This window comes from Sander vitreus, chromosome 24 (genome assembly GCF_031162955.1).
Source record: "Sander vitreus isolate 19-12246 chromosome 24, sanVit1, whole genome shotgun sequence".
NCBI classification, from domain to species: domain Eukaryota; kingdom Metazoa; phylum Chordata; class Actinopteri; order Perciformes; family Percidae; genus Sander; species Sander vitreus.
The window spans coordinates 6,582,620-6,598,499 of record NC_135878.1 but is presented as its reverse complement, the minus strand read 5'-3'; the positions used below and the strand labels follow the sequence as shown (position 1 = coordinate 6,598,499).

The window sequence follows — 15,880 nt, the reverse complement described above, 5'->3', positions numbered from 1 at the left end:
ATTCTCCTGAGAATCCATGGCACCTGCGGGGAAATTAACGAACTTACTTAATGAATCTCTTAATTAAAATAACTCCTTTCTAATAGAAATTGGATGGTGAAATAATTGCTGATTACTCATTAGAGCTTACTTTCAACGAACAATAACTTTCTCAGAGAATTATCCCATCACAAGGCGAGAGGTCCAAAGGTTGATGAAAGTAACCTCGACATAATGTCCTTAGAGGGCAGCCAAATAAACCCACCCAGGATATTGGGCCTAACCCTTTAAAGATTTGATATAGCACGTTGACCTATGCTGTACAGTAACATTGAAGTCTTGACTGAGGACAGCATTAGCATTTCAATAGCGATGACTGAGGTTTATCTTAATGCAGCTGTCATGCCATAAAAATCATTCAGTGATAAAATGACAGAAATGTTACAAAAGTTATTTGGTGTATATTTTTAAATGGCTTTTTCTAACTAACACTGTGACTATACTTACAATAACTTAAATGTCTACAAGAGGCATGCAATGAAAACTACTGAAATATATATAATAATAATAATATATATATATAATATATGGCAGCATCCCGACTGTCTCATTGGCTTAAACGGTTTCTCTATGCAAGCAGGCACATCCTCCAGCACTGTAGCTTTATATAAAAATTACATACATATTCCTATTGTAATCAGGGCATCAGACTCAGTAGAGATATTACTAACATCTGCCAAATCATTACTGTGTCCCTGAGCAGCACACTGGATGTGTACAGTATATACTTGTTTGTGTGTGTGTGTGTGTGTGTGTGTGTGTGTGTGTGTGTGTGTGTATGTGTGTGTGTGTGTGTGTGAGAGAGAGTCTACAGTGTACAGCATTGTAGTTAAGCACCTAACTGTATGTAAATTCTACATTTTCAATGCCACACTGAGTCACTGAGTCAGAAAGGAGCCCTAACTGACTTTAATTCTTAATATGATGGTTGAATGTTTTGTATTGAATGGAGTAATTAAGTGGTCTGGGTAGAAATAGAATCTTTGAAGGACACTTAAGCATGTCTTTTCCATACAACCTTTGTAATCGGATGAACCAGACAAGTCTGGCTACACTACCGTCACTACATGTAAGCACATGTATACAGAATGGCGACAAATACAGGGGATAAAAAAACATCATGTGTTTTTAGTAAGTGGCAGGATGAACACCATAGTTTCAAAAGATATTCCCTCATTTGGTGTTTGATGATGGTGGTGGAGACAGAGTGCTGTCTAACACGTTAGCCCAATATCTTCCATTGGTGTTCAATTAGGTTAAAATATGGTGACTGAAGGCCATAGTATACAATTCATATTACATTTTCATACTCAAACCCATCTGAATTTGTATTCTTTCTCAGATCATTTATTCAGGTTTTTCCTTTAATTTGTCACCCAATTTATGTGACCCGATCCATCTTAATTTTAAATAATCCTGATGTTTTCTAAGTGTGTCCTGTTCTGTAGAGCGCAGAATAAGTCTGGAACTGCTGGAACTTTCTATTGTTTCCCTCCATTCGGTGTCATGTTGTGCCAGTGTACAGAAAAAAGTAAAAGGAATCACATCAACAGGGGCCTAAGTATATAAGTGACATCACTGGTCCATCTTGTAGCCACTTGCGTCAGCATATACCTGAGATTGGATCGCAACGTCAACCAGGCCTACTTCAGGATGTCAAGGGCAGACGTAAAAACAGCCAAGATCTTTCCTGAGAGCGCACACCCGCTGCAGATAATGCAGCCTGGCATGATTGGATGTGCCACGTCACTTTAGAGACTGATGTAACAATGGCTTTAGACAGGCAGGGAAAAAGTCTGGTCAACATCAAATAATGGCTGAGACCAAGACAGGTCCCAAGTCCAAACTGGCAAACGACTACAGAAGGCCTGAGAGGTCAGAAAAGTGGTGTTGATACTGAGCTAGAGACTGATACTGGACTCAAGTATTGCATTTATATAAACACATAGCATATGTGCATTACATCAGCATCCAGGACTACCTTTCCTGTCCACACCAAGCAAAAATTAACCCAGATCAAGAAAGGGCCAGTCCAGTAATCCTAAATCAGTATTTTATGTTCCCTGCATTATTTATGGCCAGAGCGAAGGTCCTAGTGAGCAGTGGGAAGACCCGGGCTCCTACCTGTAGCGCCAGCTCATAACTCACCTGTCAACTCTAGCACCAACCCCGGGATGATTAAGCACCCCGGCTCCCCAAATCTGACTGTGGGCCAACTTGCTCCTACTTAGCCTCTGCCTAAGACTGTGGCACTTGTCTGCCATGCTGGATCAACCATCTCCTGCCTCAATTATAATACACTCTCTCTCTCTCTGTCCCTGTCCCTCTGCTTGTGGTTTGTCTCTGTCCCCGCTTCCACCCGCCCTTTTTCTCTCCTGTCTTGTAGTACACAATAGCTCAGAGAGGAACACACACCTCTGCTGGTAATTTAGTTTTGCCACACTGAAAAACACACACCTGCACCTGTCTACACACTTGTATTCACACATGCACATACACACACAAAATATAAAAGCAACATCTCTGCATTGTGTGTAATATTCACAACTACAAAGAAAGAATAGCTTCCACAGAACTTCCTTACAACTTTATATACATAGAATAGCAGCATGCGATCGATCATGCAAAGCAGTGAAGTGTCATACTTTGAACTTAATGTCTACTTTTGGTTTCTGAGGTGTGATTACTGAAAAGATTAACTTGAAGCTGAAGGAAATTACATTAATACAGTAGGGATTTATTGATAAACTCTCACTGGTAAAAATTTGTCTGTGGGTTTCTTTTTCAGAAAAATGGATGAAGGTTTGTGACTTAAATGTAATCAGTGAGAGGAACAAATTAGGCCTAGTGCTAGAGACTTTAAGTACACAAATGAATAATGATTTTGTATTCTAACTGGAATTATTTCCAGTGAAGACCACTGAAGGACCCCTCAGTCCCCGAACCCTACCTTTAAAACTACTGTTCTAAATATACACAATGCAGTACATACACATTTGCAAAAGCAATCATCTCGTCCCAAAAAACGACCTTAACCAAATGAGTTATTTTCCAAAGAGTCTGAGGATTCCTCCAAGCCTTCCCTTGAGTTGAATGTCTCAAACTGACAGTAGCACTTATTGTGTGCAAATGCATTAGTCAGTCATTTCCAACTGTAGTTGATGCCTTCGGGGAACTCATTTTCCATTCCACGACATCCTCCACTCATTGTTATGCTAGCAAACTGATTTCATAACAAGCATAAACAATTTGACTCCACTGTATTCTCTTCTAACTCCGTCATGACCTTATTCATTGGTCCCCAGGCCCTCTGGATGTAATGTATGAGCAGCAATACTGCTATGCATATCAAATACAAGCCGTCTCTCACTAGCAATGCTGCTGCAGGAATGGGCTGTTGCAATGAGGGTATGGGCCATATCGGTGAAAAAATGTAAACAGGTCACAGTCGTTCCACGAATGAGAGGTTTGCGTTGTTCTAGTGCAGATATATATTTTTATTTTTACCTCTTTGGGGCAGCAGAAACAAATTGTCATCACCTTTTAAGTTGATATGGCATACTTGCAACATTATTATTCATTTGGAGTTGTGTTTCTGTCCACCCTACTCTTCCATTATAGTAGTATACATTTTTTAGATAGCAGATTAACAAGTGGCCAATAATGAAATGACCTAAAGAAAGCGATGAAATGTATGAGTATATAAGCTGTTTATGAATGTATTGATGAAATTCAAATGCAGTTACTGTCCCACATCCCAGGCATGTTCATATTATACTCTCACCCTTAGGGTTCAGGCAAGCTGTGAGTTATCTCCTATATTACGGTTTGACTGATAGCTGCGGTATTGCAGATGTCTCCGTTGAAGCACCGCCGTTCACAGTCCAGGGGAAGAGGGGAGGCAGGACCAAAAGTTGGCTGTAGTGCCAAAGTGATTCTGCTTGGGGAATGGTATTTCTGACATTTGTCTGGCAGATAAAAAACACCATCAGATATGAGGAAGAGAAGGTCAGTGTCCCTCCTATCAGATAGCGATGGTTTGGCATCTTGTTTGATGACTTGCTCCGCTCAGTGTGGACCAGGAAAGCCAAGAGGTTGGCTACACGGGAAAGCAACGCTGAGGACGTGACTGAATAAAATCCCTCAGTTGGGATATGAAAATATCTAACCTGGGCGTTATTTTGCAGTCCAGCTTATGTATGAATAAAACCCCCCGCATGTGTGTCTAAGATTAACAGAACATCCTGAAAAAAGGGTCATATGTGACCTTCTGCTCAGTTGTCTTGGGTAGTCGTGCAGATTGTGACAACTGATTTGAGTCAAGAGGTCTCCCAGAATAAAATCTCCACTGCTAACCTTCTCTTCCTTTGCTCCCTGTAGCCAGTAGCCATTTGAGCTTGGCTTAATCAAATGGAATTGAGCATGGGACAAATGTCCAATCAGAAGGAGCGTGAAGGACATGCAATGAAATTGGTTGAGACCGCAATGCAGGCACATTTTGGATCAAATTTATATTCCAATTTCTACAAAGAGTACCCATCGTGCATCAAAACGAGCATATCTAGGCCTGGTTAGAAATCAGAAATGTTGGCCACTTTTGCTGCGCAATTGAATAAATACAGCTGATATCCATTCTGCATACTAACATTCAGTTTTTTGATTTGGCCCATGACAATATCTATTCCCTTTTACATAGTTATTGGAAACCCAAATGAGATATCTGGAATACAAGAATATGTGTTAGGGTACTCAAGCATGTGCACCTTTTTTGATGAATGTTGAAAATTTCAGTGTTTAAAAAAAGTATTCAAAAATTCCAATGAGGTTACTAAAAAAAAAAAATCTTAGAAATACTAATGTTGATCTTTTACTTAGAATAAATTAATGTTGTGTCTTCCTCACATTGACAGAACATCTGGTTTTCCATAATATGTTTATTGTGAATCAATGTAAGGGAACTGAATTGCTCTTCCCCAGCATGCTAAATATGTGAAGCTTAAAATGCGGAAATGTCCAAATTAAGCACTGCATAAATGGAAACAAAGCACTACACTTAGAGCGAACGTTCACAGATGGCCATGGGTGAATTTTAATGGTTCAGTATGAGGCCTTAAATATACTGTAGCTGCCAGTGATTAAATTAAACAAAAACAGATACTGTAGCGGTTTTTGTGCAACTATACAGTGTTATTGCAGTGTAATCAGGTTATCTTGCTCTAAAAGATCATCAAGGATTATGGAGTATGAAATGATTGTGGTTCTAAGTAATAAATACTAACATCTCTGACTATATGCAGGAACATTATGGTGTTATTCAAATTAATATGATTCCAGCCTATTTTTGGTATAATGAAAGAGTTTGATTAGGGATCAGCGAACAAAAATAGATGTAAACTATTGATTTAAAAGCTGTTAACCAATTACCAGTATGTTGAATACATTTTTCTCCATTTGTGTGCTAGATGGAGGTCTGTTACTATCCAGCACCTGGCCCAAAAATGGTTTCATGTGCATTCTTTTCTTTGACACTGCCATTGTAACATCAGATGTCCACAGTGAATATCTGGCCAAGTTCACACCGCCACATCACAGAGCTGAATAAAGGTGGACTAAGCCCAAACATCAGCCTATACATTTTCAAACAATGGCTCCTGGAAAACCACCTCTACTAAGCTATATAGAGCCAACTAAAAGGCTGTCCAGACAGACACAACAGCCTCTCTATACAGGTGTAAAGAAAACTGAATACAGAGAAGCATCATCAATAATCCCTGGCTAGTGAATGAAGCAGCTTCGCAAATCCATATCACACAATTAACGAAAACCCCACCTGGGCACTGCTGCCAGAGTTTTGGCACCAACTCTCTCATAACCTCTTGAAGTAGTTGTACTTGAAGTTTGTGGAAAATGCTATTTTCTCCCATCAGTCGTTGCTCTGGTGCCACTATTTTCTTGGATGATCTGTTAATGAAGTGTATGTTCTGCAGCTAATTTAACTGTACATTTCTTCTCCAAACCAACTGATAACATGACATAAAACACATCACAGTACCTTGAAGTTCGTTAACAGTCAGGCCCACCAATATGTTGAAATATTCCGGACTGAATATTTCAACAAATATTGGATGTGCAGTCCCTTGAATTGTACTCTAATGCCACCATGAGGTCCAATTATCCATTAAAATATCTCCACATCCACTTGATGGATTAGAACACAAATGGTAGAGACATTAATGGCTCATACGCAGTGTCTCCTAATTACTTTTGTGATCCCCTAAATTTTCTACTTTTCATCACCAAGCAGTTAAAGTCTCAAGGAAATGCCATTTCAATGGCTCTATGCTTTAATGACTTCACATTTCTTAGAAAAACTGTTGAGAAAGTGAGAAAAATAGCCAACTAACAAAGCTCTCTGCAAATATACAATATTGTGTTAAATAAAAATTCTGATTCACTCCAAAATTTAATGGGTTCTTCCTTGGCCCATGCTTCACCATTTCAACAAGTTCCATGAAAATCTGACTTGTAGTTGTTCTGTAATCCTGCTGACAGACAGACAAACCGAACTGAAAACATTACCTCCTCTGCGGAGGTGATCGAGTCTAGAAATCAAGACACAAAGTGCAAGATTCCAGGTGTAGGCGTTGGGGTATTTCTTATGTTTGGAAAGATTATTGGATAAAAAAGTAATTTTTCAGTTCATTGCAACTTCAAAACCTCATCCATATGTGCCTCTGCACAGCACAGCATTTAAAAATAAACTCCATTAATAAACATCCATCATGGCGTCATTGTTATAGTCCTCCTCGGCGAAGCTATTCCACAGAGCCACAGCTAACTGATTGTCTCCTGCCAGGTAGCTTATAACACAAACACCATCCTTATATTATACACCATCCATAACCCCTGGCAGCACAAACCATCCCTGCTGCTCCTTAGTCTAGCGTCTCTCATTGGCTTTGACAGCTGGGCTGGATCAATTGGACAGGCCCTGACTCAGGCTGAATGACAGAGTGTTCCAGACGGCCCATTCTGACTGTCACTTCCCTGAGATATCACCAGCCACTCCTGCACACGAATACTAACACAGTCAACATGTCTGCGGTCTGGGACGGGTAGGAAGTGTGTTCTCTATGCGAGTTCTTGGTGTGTACGTGTGTGCACAGGTGCCAGGTGAGGTGCACTCCCAGCTTAAATAAGCAAATGGACGTGCACACACACAGATGCACACCCACTCCTTTGCCATCTTCCCCTCCCATTGTCCTTTGCTGGTGACAGCCCAGGCATTGCAGGACATGCAGGAAACCCATTAATAAGCTTGGGACAGTGGCAGCTTGCCAACACCGGTGAACAGGGTTAAAGGTTAAACATTAGCTATCTGCCAAGAAGTGGGATTCTCTCTGCGCTGCTACATCTGCCTTTAATCTGACACTGTAATCCCTGCACTGTCCACGCTGATCGATACACTGTGGATGTATGTGTCCGGGCTTTTGTTTGACCAATACTGCAGAGTGTGTGTAATGCATGCTTAGGTTAGCGATTGTTTCCGCTAAAGTTTGTTCATTAAATAGATGTGTGTTGATTTGAAAGCTGTTTAAAGACCATTTAATAATTACACTGTAGTTGCTTAGTCTGACCTGCTGCTGTAATATCACACACAACATTAAGATGGAAAATGGCTGAAAGAAAGAATTCAAAAAGAAGAATTCCAAAGATTTTTTTTTAGACATTTTGAAATGGTAACATCCAAAAGGAAAAGCAATGAAAAAGTGTACAGCAACTTTCACTTAGGAAACACCAACAACCATCATGCATTGCACATGACCTGAATAGAGCCAGACGAAAAGGACACAACATTTTTTCCACACATAATTCAATATATAGGCTACAGTCCACGACAATTAAATATTCCACAAAACTAGTGGAGCAACAACTCAGCAGATGTGAAGCTGGGAAAACACCTAAAGATTACTGAAAACTACAAAGGCTGGAGACCCCACACAGAACAACTTTTTTTAACATACAGAAAAGGTAATTAGAGTGACGTTGCTAGGCAATCCTAGAAATCCCACAAGAGCGTGAAATCTTGCATGCGCCTGTATCAAAGCAGAAACACTCATCCATCAAACCAGTTTGCTTTGTTAATTTATGCGTAATGCATGAGCATAAAAGTAAAAGAAACGTGCTACATTATGATGAGAGGGTGGATGGAGAGATCAGGCAGCATGGAACTCTGCAGAGAGCTAGTGGTGAATGAACTTCATAAGATTGAGGTGAACGTCAGCTGAGCGAAGGGTCTGCCCTGAAACCAGGATGAACTGGATTAAAAAAATAATACTCACTTATAGCACAAGGCAGCATTTGCCACGTAGTGTAAAAAAATAATTTACATGTAATGTGGACGGTCCTGATTCCAGTTTAATCTTACAAGTGAAAGACAAAATAACTGAATGACTGAACACACACACAAACACATACACACACACCTCAATCCAACACAAATCATATCTATCAAATACATTCATCCGACTATGCTGATTCATCCGACTATTGTTGATTCAAATCCAAATCACATACTTTGAGATCACCTGTGAACCATTACATCTACTCCATGTTTTTTTCGTTTCTTGTCATGTAGCCATACCAGCTTTAACTTGGCTGTCAGCGAGGTATAAAATAGCAGGAATTAGCAACTTTGTAATGTTAATAGGCTTACAGAGACACCTGCAGCAGTGCTGGGGAGTTAGTGGTATCCTCCAAGTACCCGGATGGCTGTGTGTGTGTCTGTGTGTGTGTGTGTGTTCTGTCATTCTACAGTAAGTGACACAGTCAGTTACTGCAGATGTTTTCGCTCTGCATAAGACAGACCTCCTCTCGGCATAAGATCTGAAAACCCTCAATGTGACACAGCTCATTATCATATCGGTCCCTCATTATATGTCCGTAATGCATGTCGCATGTAGTGCATCTTTGTGTGTGTGTGTGTGTGTGTGTGTGTGTGTGCAAGAGCAAAAGAGACAGGCATACGTGCTCAGTATGTTGAGTGTGTGCATGTGTGTCAATTTGGCCTGCTTTTACATACAGATTGGAGGCACATTAAGTCCCTGTCAGTGGCAGCTTGTCTCAGGGGAGTAGAGAACTGACGTGTGTGTGTGTGTGTGTGTGCGTGCGTGTGTGCGCGCGCTAGTGTATGACGATGTCCTCCGACAACCTTAAGTGCAGCTGAGCAAATACACAGAACAAGTGCACCATAGAGTGATAAAAAGAAAATAATTATGTAATAATGAGGAACTACATTGCAAAAACAAATCCACCCTACAAGCAAGTTAATGGCATATTCAGTCTAAGGTTTTAGCTCTGCTTCAAAGTATACAAACAAGTCTTGAAACAAGGAACAAACAGGAAGGGAAGATGACAGACACTATTAAGAACATGCCTGATTAAGAAAGTACTTGAAACTAGATGATTTGAATTGGAAATAATTGTCTTTATCTGCACCCTTAGCACATTTTACCCAGCTGCTTTTCTAATATGAAACTTTGCTAACTGCAAAGTTATTAAGATGTTTGTGCTTTTATTTCCAGTGCAGATGTGTCTCTGTCATCATATATATCATGCCACATGGTGTCCAAGCTGCTCACAAAGCGTATTTTTTTATTATACTTCACAGGGCTGGCAGTAATAATAGCTTGGGTAGAACAACACAGTTCCCTGAACCTCAATCCACACAGGGCCTGGGTGATATGATTGAAATTATATTAATATTAATGTTTTTTTAATAGTTATATATCATGATACAGCAAATGTATGTTTAATGCAATGTACTGTGTTTCACTGTACATTGGTAAAACAAATACTTAAATCAATTTGCATGGAATCCTTAAATTGGGACAATTTTGCTCAACAACAACACATTGGCCTCTCAGGCGGTAAACTGGCAGAAGTGGCCAAATGATGCTGCAGCAGTGTGTGTGTTCACTGGCTGTGACCATGTTTATGTGGGTGTATTATGAATATCCTGTCTACACTGTTTGCCTAGTGCAATAACACATTTGACAGACAGCTGGCAGCCAAATCTCTTCCCCTGCATCTGGAAAGTCTGTGTACAGGACACATGAACTGAGAGTCGCTACTGTATATTACAGATGCCATATAGGAATCACATCATAAACTCACAGTTGAGTAGCCACAACAGAAGCATCTAGTTTCAAATACAATTCTGATGACAGGAAAAACTAGATAAAAATATAAAGTATGTTAGGTAAAGTCACCCAACGAACAAGCTACATTCTAAGTCCCTATAGGGATATTATAGAAATATTATAGAAGGCTTGAAATGATAAATAAGGTTGACTAATGCTCCAGATTTCTTTTTATGAGTGAGCGCTTGTTGATAGCATTTTACAACTGCATGCATTTTTAATGCAGCCCTGTTCAACAATATCACAGTTTAACACATCCCCTACTGCTTTCCTGACAAAGAAGCATAATCAATAAGAAATATTAGCAAGTTTTGTAGGGACATTGTTAAATAAACTGCCTAAAGAAACAAACCAGTGATGTGACTGTGTAGGAGAAACCCAGATGTTAATATCACTAGGATATTATTTCACTGAAGATGTATTAACCAAGAATAAAAAAGAGCTTTAATCCTCACTATGCAACACTGATGCTTGAATAGGAAAAGAGAAAGAAAAATGATGACAAATACACAAAATACATTGAAAAGATCATTTCTAGATGTTGTCTGAGGACAAGCACGTCAGCAACAATCATGTGTAACATTCTTGGACACACTATCAATACTCGCTTTGACACAATGACATCATGGGAGCCCACAGTAACTGGGATTGAATTGTTATAACATGTTCAAGTATAAAATGTATCCAGTGAGAGATGATATTTTGTTGTGCTGTGATTCATAAGTTCTATCGCTCAGCGCTCTAATTCCCTAGGTCCCTTCATGTTTCAAAAGGGTGAGGATCCTCAAGGAAAAACACTGCCAAGAGCCTTATCCAAATGTGATATGTTAACATATGCAAGCGCTGATCATCTATAGGACCCACGCTGCTGAGACAAAAGAGAAGAGCAATCCTCTGATTTGGCTGCGGTGACTGGGAATTGAAATGAGTCACGTCTACATAATAGGGCTGCTATGTGGTTGTAAAATTGGATGAATCCATTCCTGCGATTTTCAAAACGTTGTCAACGCTCGAGTGAAGAACGAGGAGAATGTGACAAAAGCAAATGTTGTTGCAAACGTCATACAGAAGCCATTTAAGGTCAATGGCGTCGTCTTCAATATCAATATTTCAAGTGTTATTACTGCTCTCTTTGAACTTACATACAGTATGTCATTTGGGGGCATTTTCAGACATTTTCTACCATATAAATAGTAGATTTACAATTAGGTGGATATGCAGTATGAGAAAGCAATCGGAAGTCTGTTTTGTCAGTCATCTGGACTAAGCCTTGGCCTTATTATTGTGGCTCCAGAACTCACGGTATATGCTAATACAGGACTATAAATCATTCTAATTTGATGGTCCCATGTGGTCAATTCTGATGCATTGCTACTGTATGCACTTCAGACTGTACACACGCATTCATGCACGCGCACACAGACACACACGCCGCGCGCACACACACACAGTGTCCAATAACCAAATCCTCTCAAGCCTTTTAAACAAACCCTCCCCCTGTTAAAAGCCAGTGTATGCCGCTGTATAGAGCTGACTAATGAGCCAGTCCAGAGGAAAAACCCTTCACCTACAAGGTTAATAAGTTATTACTATATAATAAAGCATGTTCACAGTCTTCAACTTATTTCTTCAATTCAACTGTAGCAAAACTGACAGTAAACACCTTGTGACAAATGAATCTTTTCCCCCTTTGTTTTTTTCGGGGTTTTTTTGGGTGTTCAATTAATACAGCTTGTGGATTTAACTTGAGGGAAATCCCACCATCAATCATCACCTGAATCTGCACTTCCACCCAACTCTGACAAACAGCGCTGGTGTCCTTTAGCTCATTGTTTTGTTTTTACAACTTTACTGTTCTGGTTTAGTCTCACTGCTCTCATCAACCTCATGTCCACGACTGTAAACTACCTGGCTGGCACCAAAGAGAGACGGAAAATGTTCGCTAATGAACATAGTGGAGCATCTAGTAGCTAAAGAGCCAGCTTTTTTCCTTAGAAGTTGATGAAGACCAAAACAATGAATTTAAATGTGCCATGTGGCCAGAAATACAACTCCAAATGAATGCTACTGTTGCTCCATGTCTGCTGGATGTGTAAACAAGCAATAGCTTATAGTGTTTTAAAAAAAAAAATAATTTCATCATTGATCTACATACAATCACACATAGGAATATTCACCTCATGACATGGTCTTACTGTGCTGGAGCTAATCAGTGTATAACTAGAGATGGTCCGATACCATTTTTTGCTTCCCGATACCGATTCCGATACCTGAACTTGCGTATCGGCCGATACCGAGTACCGACCCGATACTAGTGTGTCATATATTTTATTATGTTGTCAGTCTGGCTCAGGTTAAACTCTTTGTGAAACATGAATGCCACAGAACGTTCTTTTATTATCCAGTTTGACAGTCAGTTATAACGGAAAAAGAACATAAATAAATAAATACATTTTTTCTTTAGGGCTTTATTATGTGGTATCAGATTGGTGCATAAACTCCAGTACTTCCCGATACCAGCGTTTTAGGCAGTATCGGAGCCGGTATCGGAACATCTCTATGTATAACATGTCATATTGTCATCAATAGCCTATAAGATCTGAACACCCCCAGCTGCAGCGGATGCTTTGATTAACACTGAAAATCAGAGGAGCTGATTGTAGCATCAATGCTGGCAATGTAAATAAGGGTCAGGGTTGTAAATCTTCCATTTGAGTGACAAATATTTAATGTTGAATGTTAAGCATTAAAAACTGAGGATCTTTGTCCTGACTTAAAAACCTGCAGAAAGCGACTATATTCAACAATGGTCCAAAGAATTGCCTGCAGAGAGAAATCCGGTGTGATGGAAAAGTGCTCTGTATTCAGAACTATTGTTATTTCTCTACATGACGGGAAAATAAAGTGTTGCTCCTTAATTTGGTTCTGAATGGTGGAAACTGGCGACAAAGCAACACTACTCTTCCAAATCAAATCTCATGGTTCTACTTTCTGCGTGATTACACAATACCTCTGAGCTGACTGATTGTCTACCTCCAGAAAATGCTGCCAATGTCGCTGAATAGAGAATTGTTGGATTGGTGCTGCCCGTGTCTTTTCAAGGCGGCCGCCACAGCAAAGGGGAGAGTGCTAATGGTGATGCATAGTAATGGCCAAAACCTCCTAAAATTGAGCTTGTGAAAACTGAGTGCAACTGTTCAAGAGTGCACTGTTCTCTTTTTTTGCGAGAGTAACACATTTCCCAAATCATTTGTTTTTAGGTTGACATACAAATGTTTTTGTGGATTTTACTGAATATTAAAAGATTACACTCCTATCTTCCAGAAAGATGTGTTTTCAAAGTTCCCCTTGTCCTGTTGGCTCCGAGACAGCGGCTTTGACTTTTTTTTCCCTGAAAGGCCACAGACAACCTTCACGTTAATGAAAACTTCTGCCAATATGAGCTAGGAAGCCAGAACATTTATCTAGGGCTGTTCTCGACTAAAGAAATTCTTAGTCGACTAACACGCATGTGATTTTGTCGACTAATCGATTAGTTGATTTAATCAACACATCTGTGAGCTTTGAGTGCTCGTTAAGACTAGAAAAGCGCAATATAAATGCACTCCATTTATAAACTGTAAAACTGAGTTCCTCCATAAAAAATCACGCAAAAGCACCACTTTTAAATCTTGTGTTTACCAGAAATGTGCTCATAAGTTTCTTGGAAATAAATTATTCAGCATGAAAAAGCATTACAAATGATAGACTAAAAGGGGGCAGCCCTACATTTCTACAGAACTCATAAATCAAACAATTGTCTACCTCCTCCATCAGTCAAGTGAAAAAAAGAAGATAGTACAAATCCCCTTCTCTTTTTTATTTTTATCTGCCTTTTTCCTTTCCTCAATCCTCCTGCTCTGAATTATGTTCCATTCTCTTTCGTCTCACTCCTTGCTCTTTCACGTTTTCAGAAAGGACTTACAAGTGCCTAAAAGTTATGGATTTACCAATTGCACCTAATGGCTTACTGTCCCCCAAAGGAGAATAAAGAAATAATTTAGCATATAAAGTGAAGGAAAGGGGCCTCAAACTGTGGACAGATGCTCTGTGGACTAAGAACCAGTGCTCTTTTGGCCAGAGATGAGAGACTTTATTAGAAAGCACCAGGGGAGGAATTTACTCCTCCAATGTATGTCTCCAAGTAATGCTGGTTTACAAAAACTAAAAAGGAACTTACCTTAATACGCAGGAATAGTACCCCACATCGTCCAACTCTGCCGGACGAAACCATATGGCATCCTCCTCCTTGCTCATCCTTGTGCCGTCAAAACTGATGGGTTCCTCGAAGTCACCATGTCCTGCACTTTTGTACCACATAAGGCTAAGTCCTGCGCTCTGCGCATGGGTGTAGTTGGCTCGGATATACCCATAGAACAAAGCACACTTAATCCGTACAGGTTCCCCAAGAAGCACTTTATATTTCAGGTAGTCCACTGACCAATCCGTGCAGCCTTCCACTGAAAGAAAAGGACAAAGAAAAGTAGAATTAAGCATTGAGTTACTAGGAAAGGGTCTGACTATTTTTTGAGCCAATTCACCAAGCCAAGCAGAGGCAATTTGTAATCATGAAAAGGGTATGTGGCAACCAGGTTAAGACCACTTTCAGTGCTGGCATCAGACTGTCTGTTCATGTGCTTTGCCAGCAATCCTTGTATCACAATCAATAAAGACGCTTTTCTCCTCCCTGCAGCACTGATGCACAATGTCTCCTTTTTGTGTTTCACAAGAACAAACAAACCAAGTGAAGCTATTCATACATATGACTTCCTAAGTGTACCAAAATGAATTTAAAGCTAATTTAAAAAGACAGTGTTTCAGCACCACTGTATCCTTTTGAATGTTAAACTGAACTCTCAACATACCAACTGCTGCATTCAATCATTGTTTCCTGTCTGCACCTCCCTTCACCTTCAAACATTACTGTATTTATGTTTGACTTGTATGTCACCACCACATACATAAATTGAGTCTACTGGCAATAAACTGTGTATAAGCCGCCGTCAATACTGTATCTGTTTAAATGGCAGTGATGGCACTCATCTACATTTGACCTGAGAAAATCAGAAACTGCAGTAAATCTGCATTTGCTTTTGAGATTATCCTCAGATCTCAAAGGCTGTTTTCAGTAATATAAATGGGAAAAAAGTAGCTTGTCTCATATTGTGCAGCTGCACATGCCAAGGCGGAACCATGGGGGTTTTCCTAATAAGACATCTGATAAAGCCCACCTAATGTCAGTCAAAAAAGTTACAAAGATTGAATGATAACTGCTTTATTCATACACAGCAGGCAAAGAGATAGTTTTGATCTGCAGACTTATTTTACATCTAAGATTCATGAGAAACACCAGATATTAAAACACTAATCTTTACCAAGTCCTGACACCAGTGAAAAGTCACACAGACAGTACCAACTCCTGAGTTGCTGATTGAGATTGTCACACACAATGAGGTGTGTAAAAAATACGGAGGTACAATACAACAGTGTCAAGCAAGCAACATATTTGGGTGGTTCATATAAATGGGGGAAAAAAATAACTTTCAGGTGAGCTGAGGCCTGTATCATGAAGCAAGATTAGTGGGTTTAACTCAGGTGTT

General features: G+C 39.8%; 1 protein-coding gene across 1 annotated transcript in view; it reads right to left on the bottom strand.

Moving 5' to 3' along the window:
• The window catches only part of LOC144513029 (interleukin-1 receptor accessory protein-like 1), a 216,443-nt gene that overhangs the window by 132,964 nt on the left and 67,599 nt on the right, over positions 1-15,880 (bottom strand). The window contains exon 2 of the mRNA XM_078244090.1: positions 14,461-14,740. Within this exon, the coding sequence (XP_078100216.1) occupies positions 14,461-14,740 (280 nt within the window). The remainder of the gene's footprint in view (positions 1-14,460; positions 14,741-15,880) is intronic.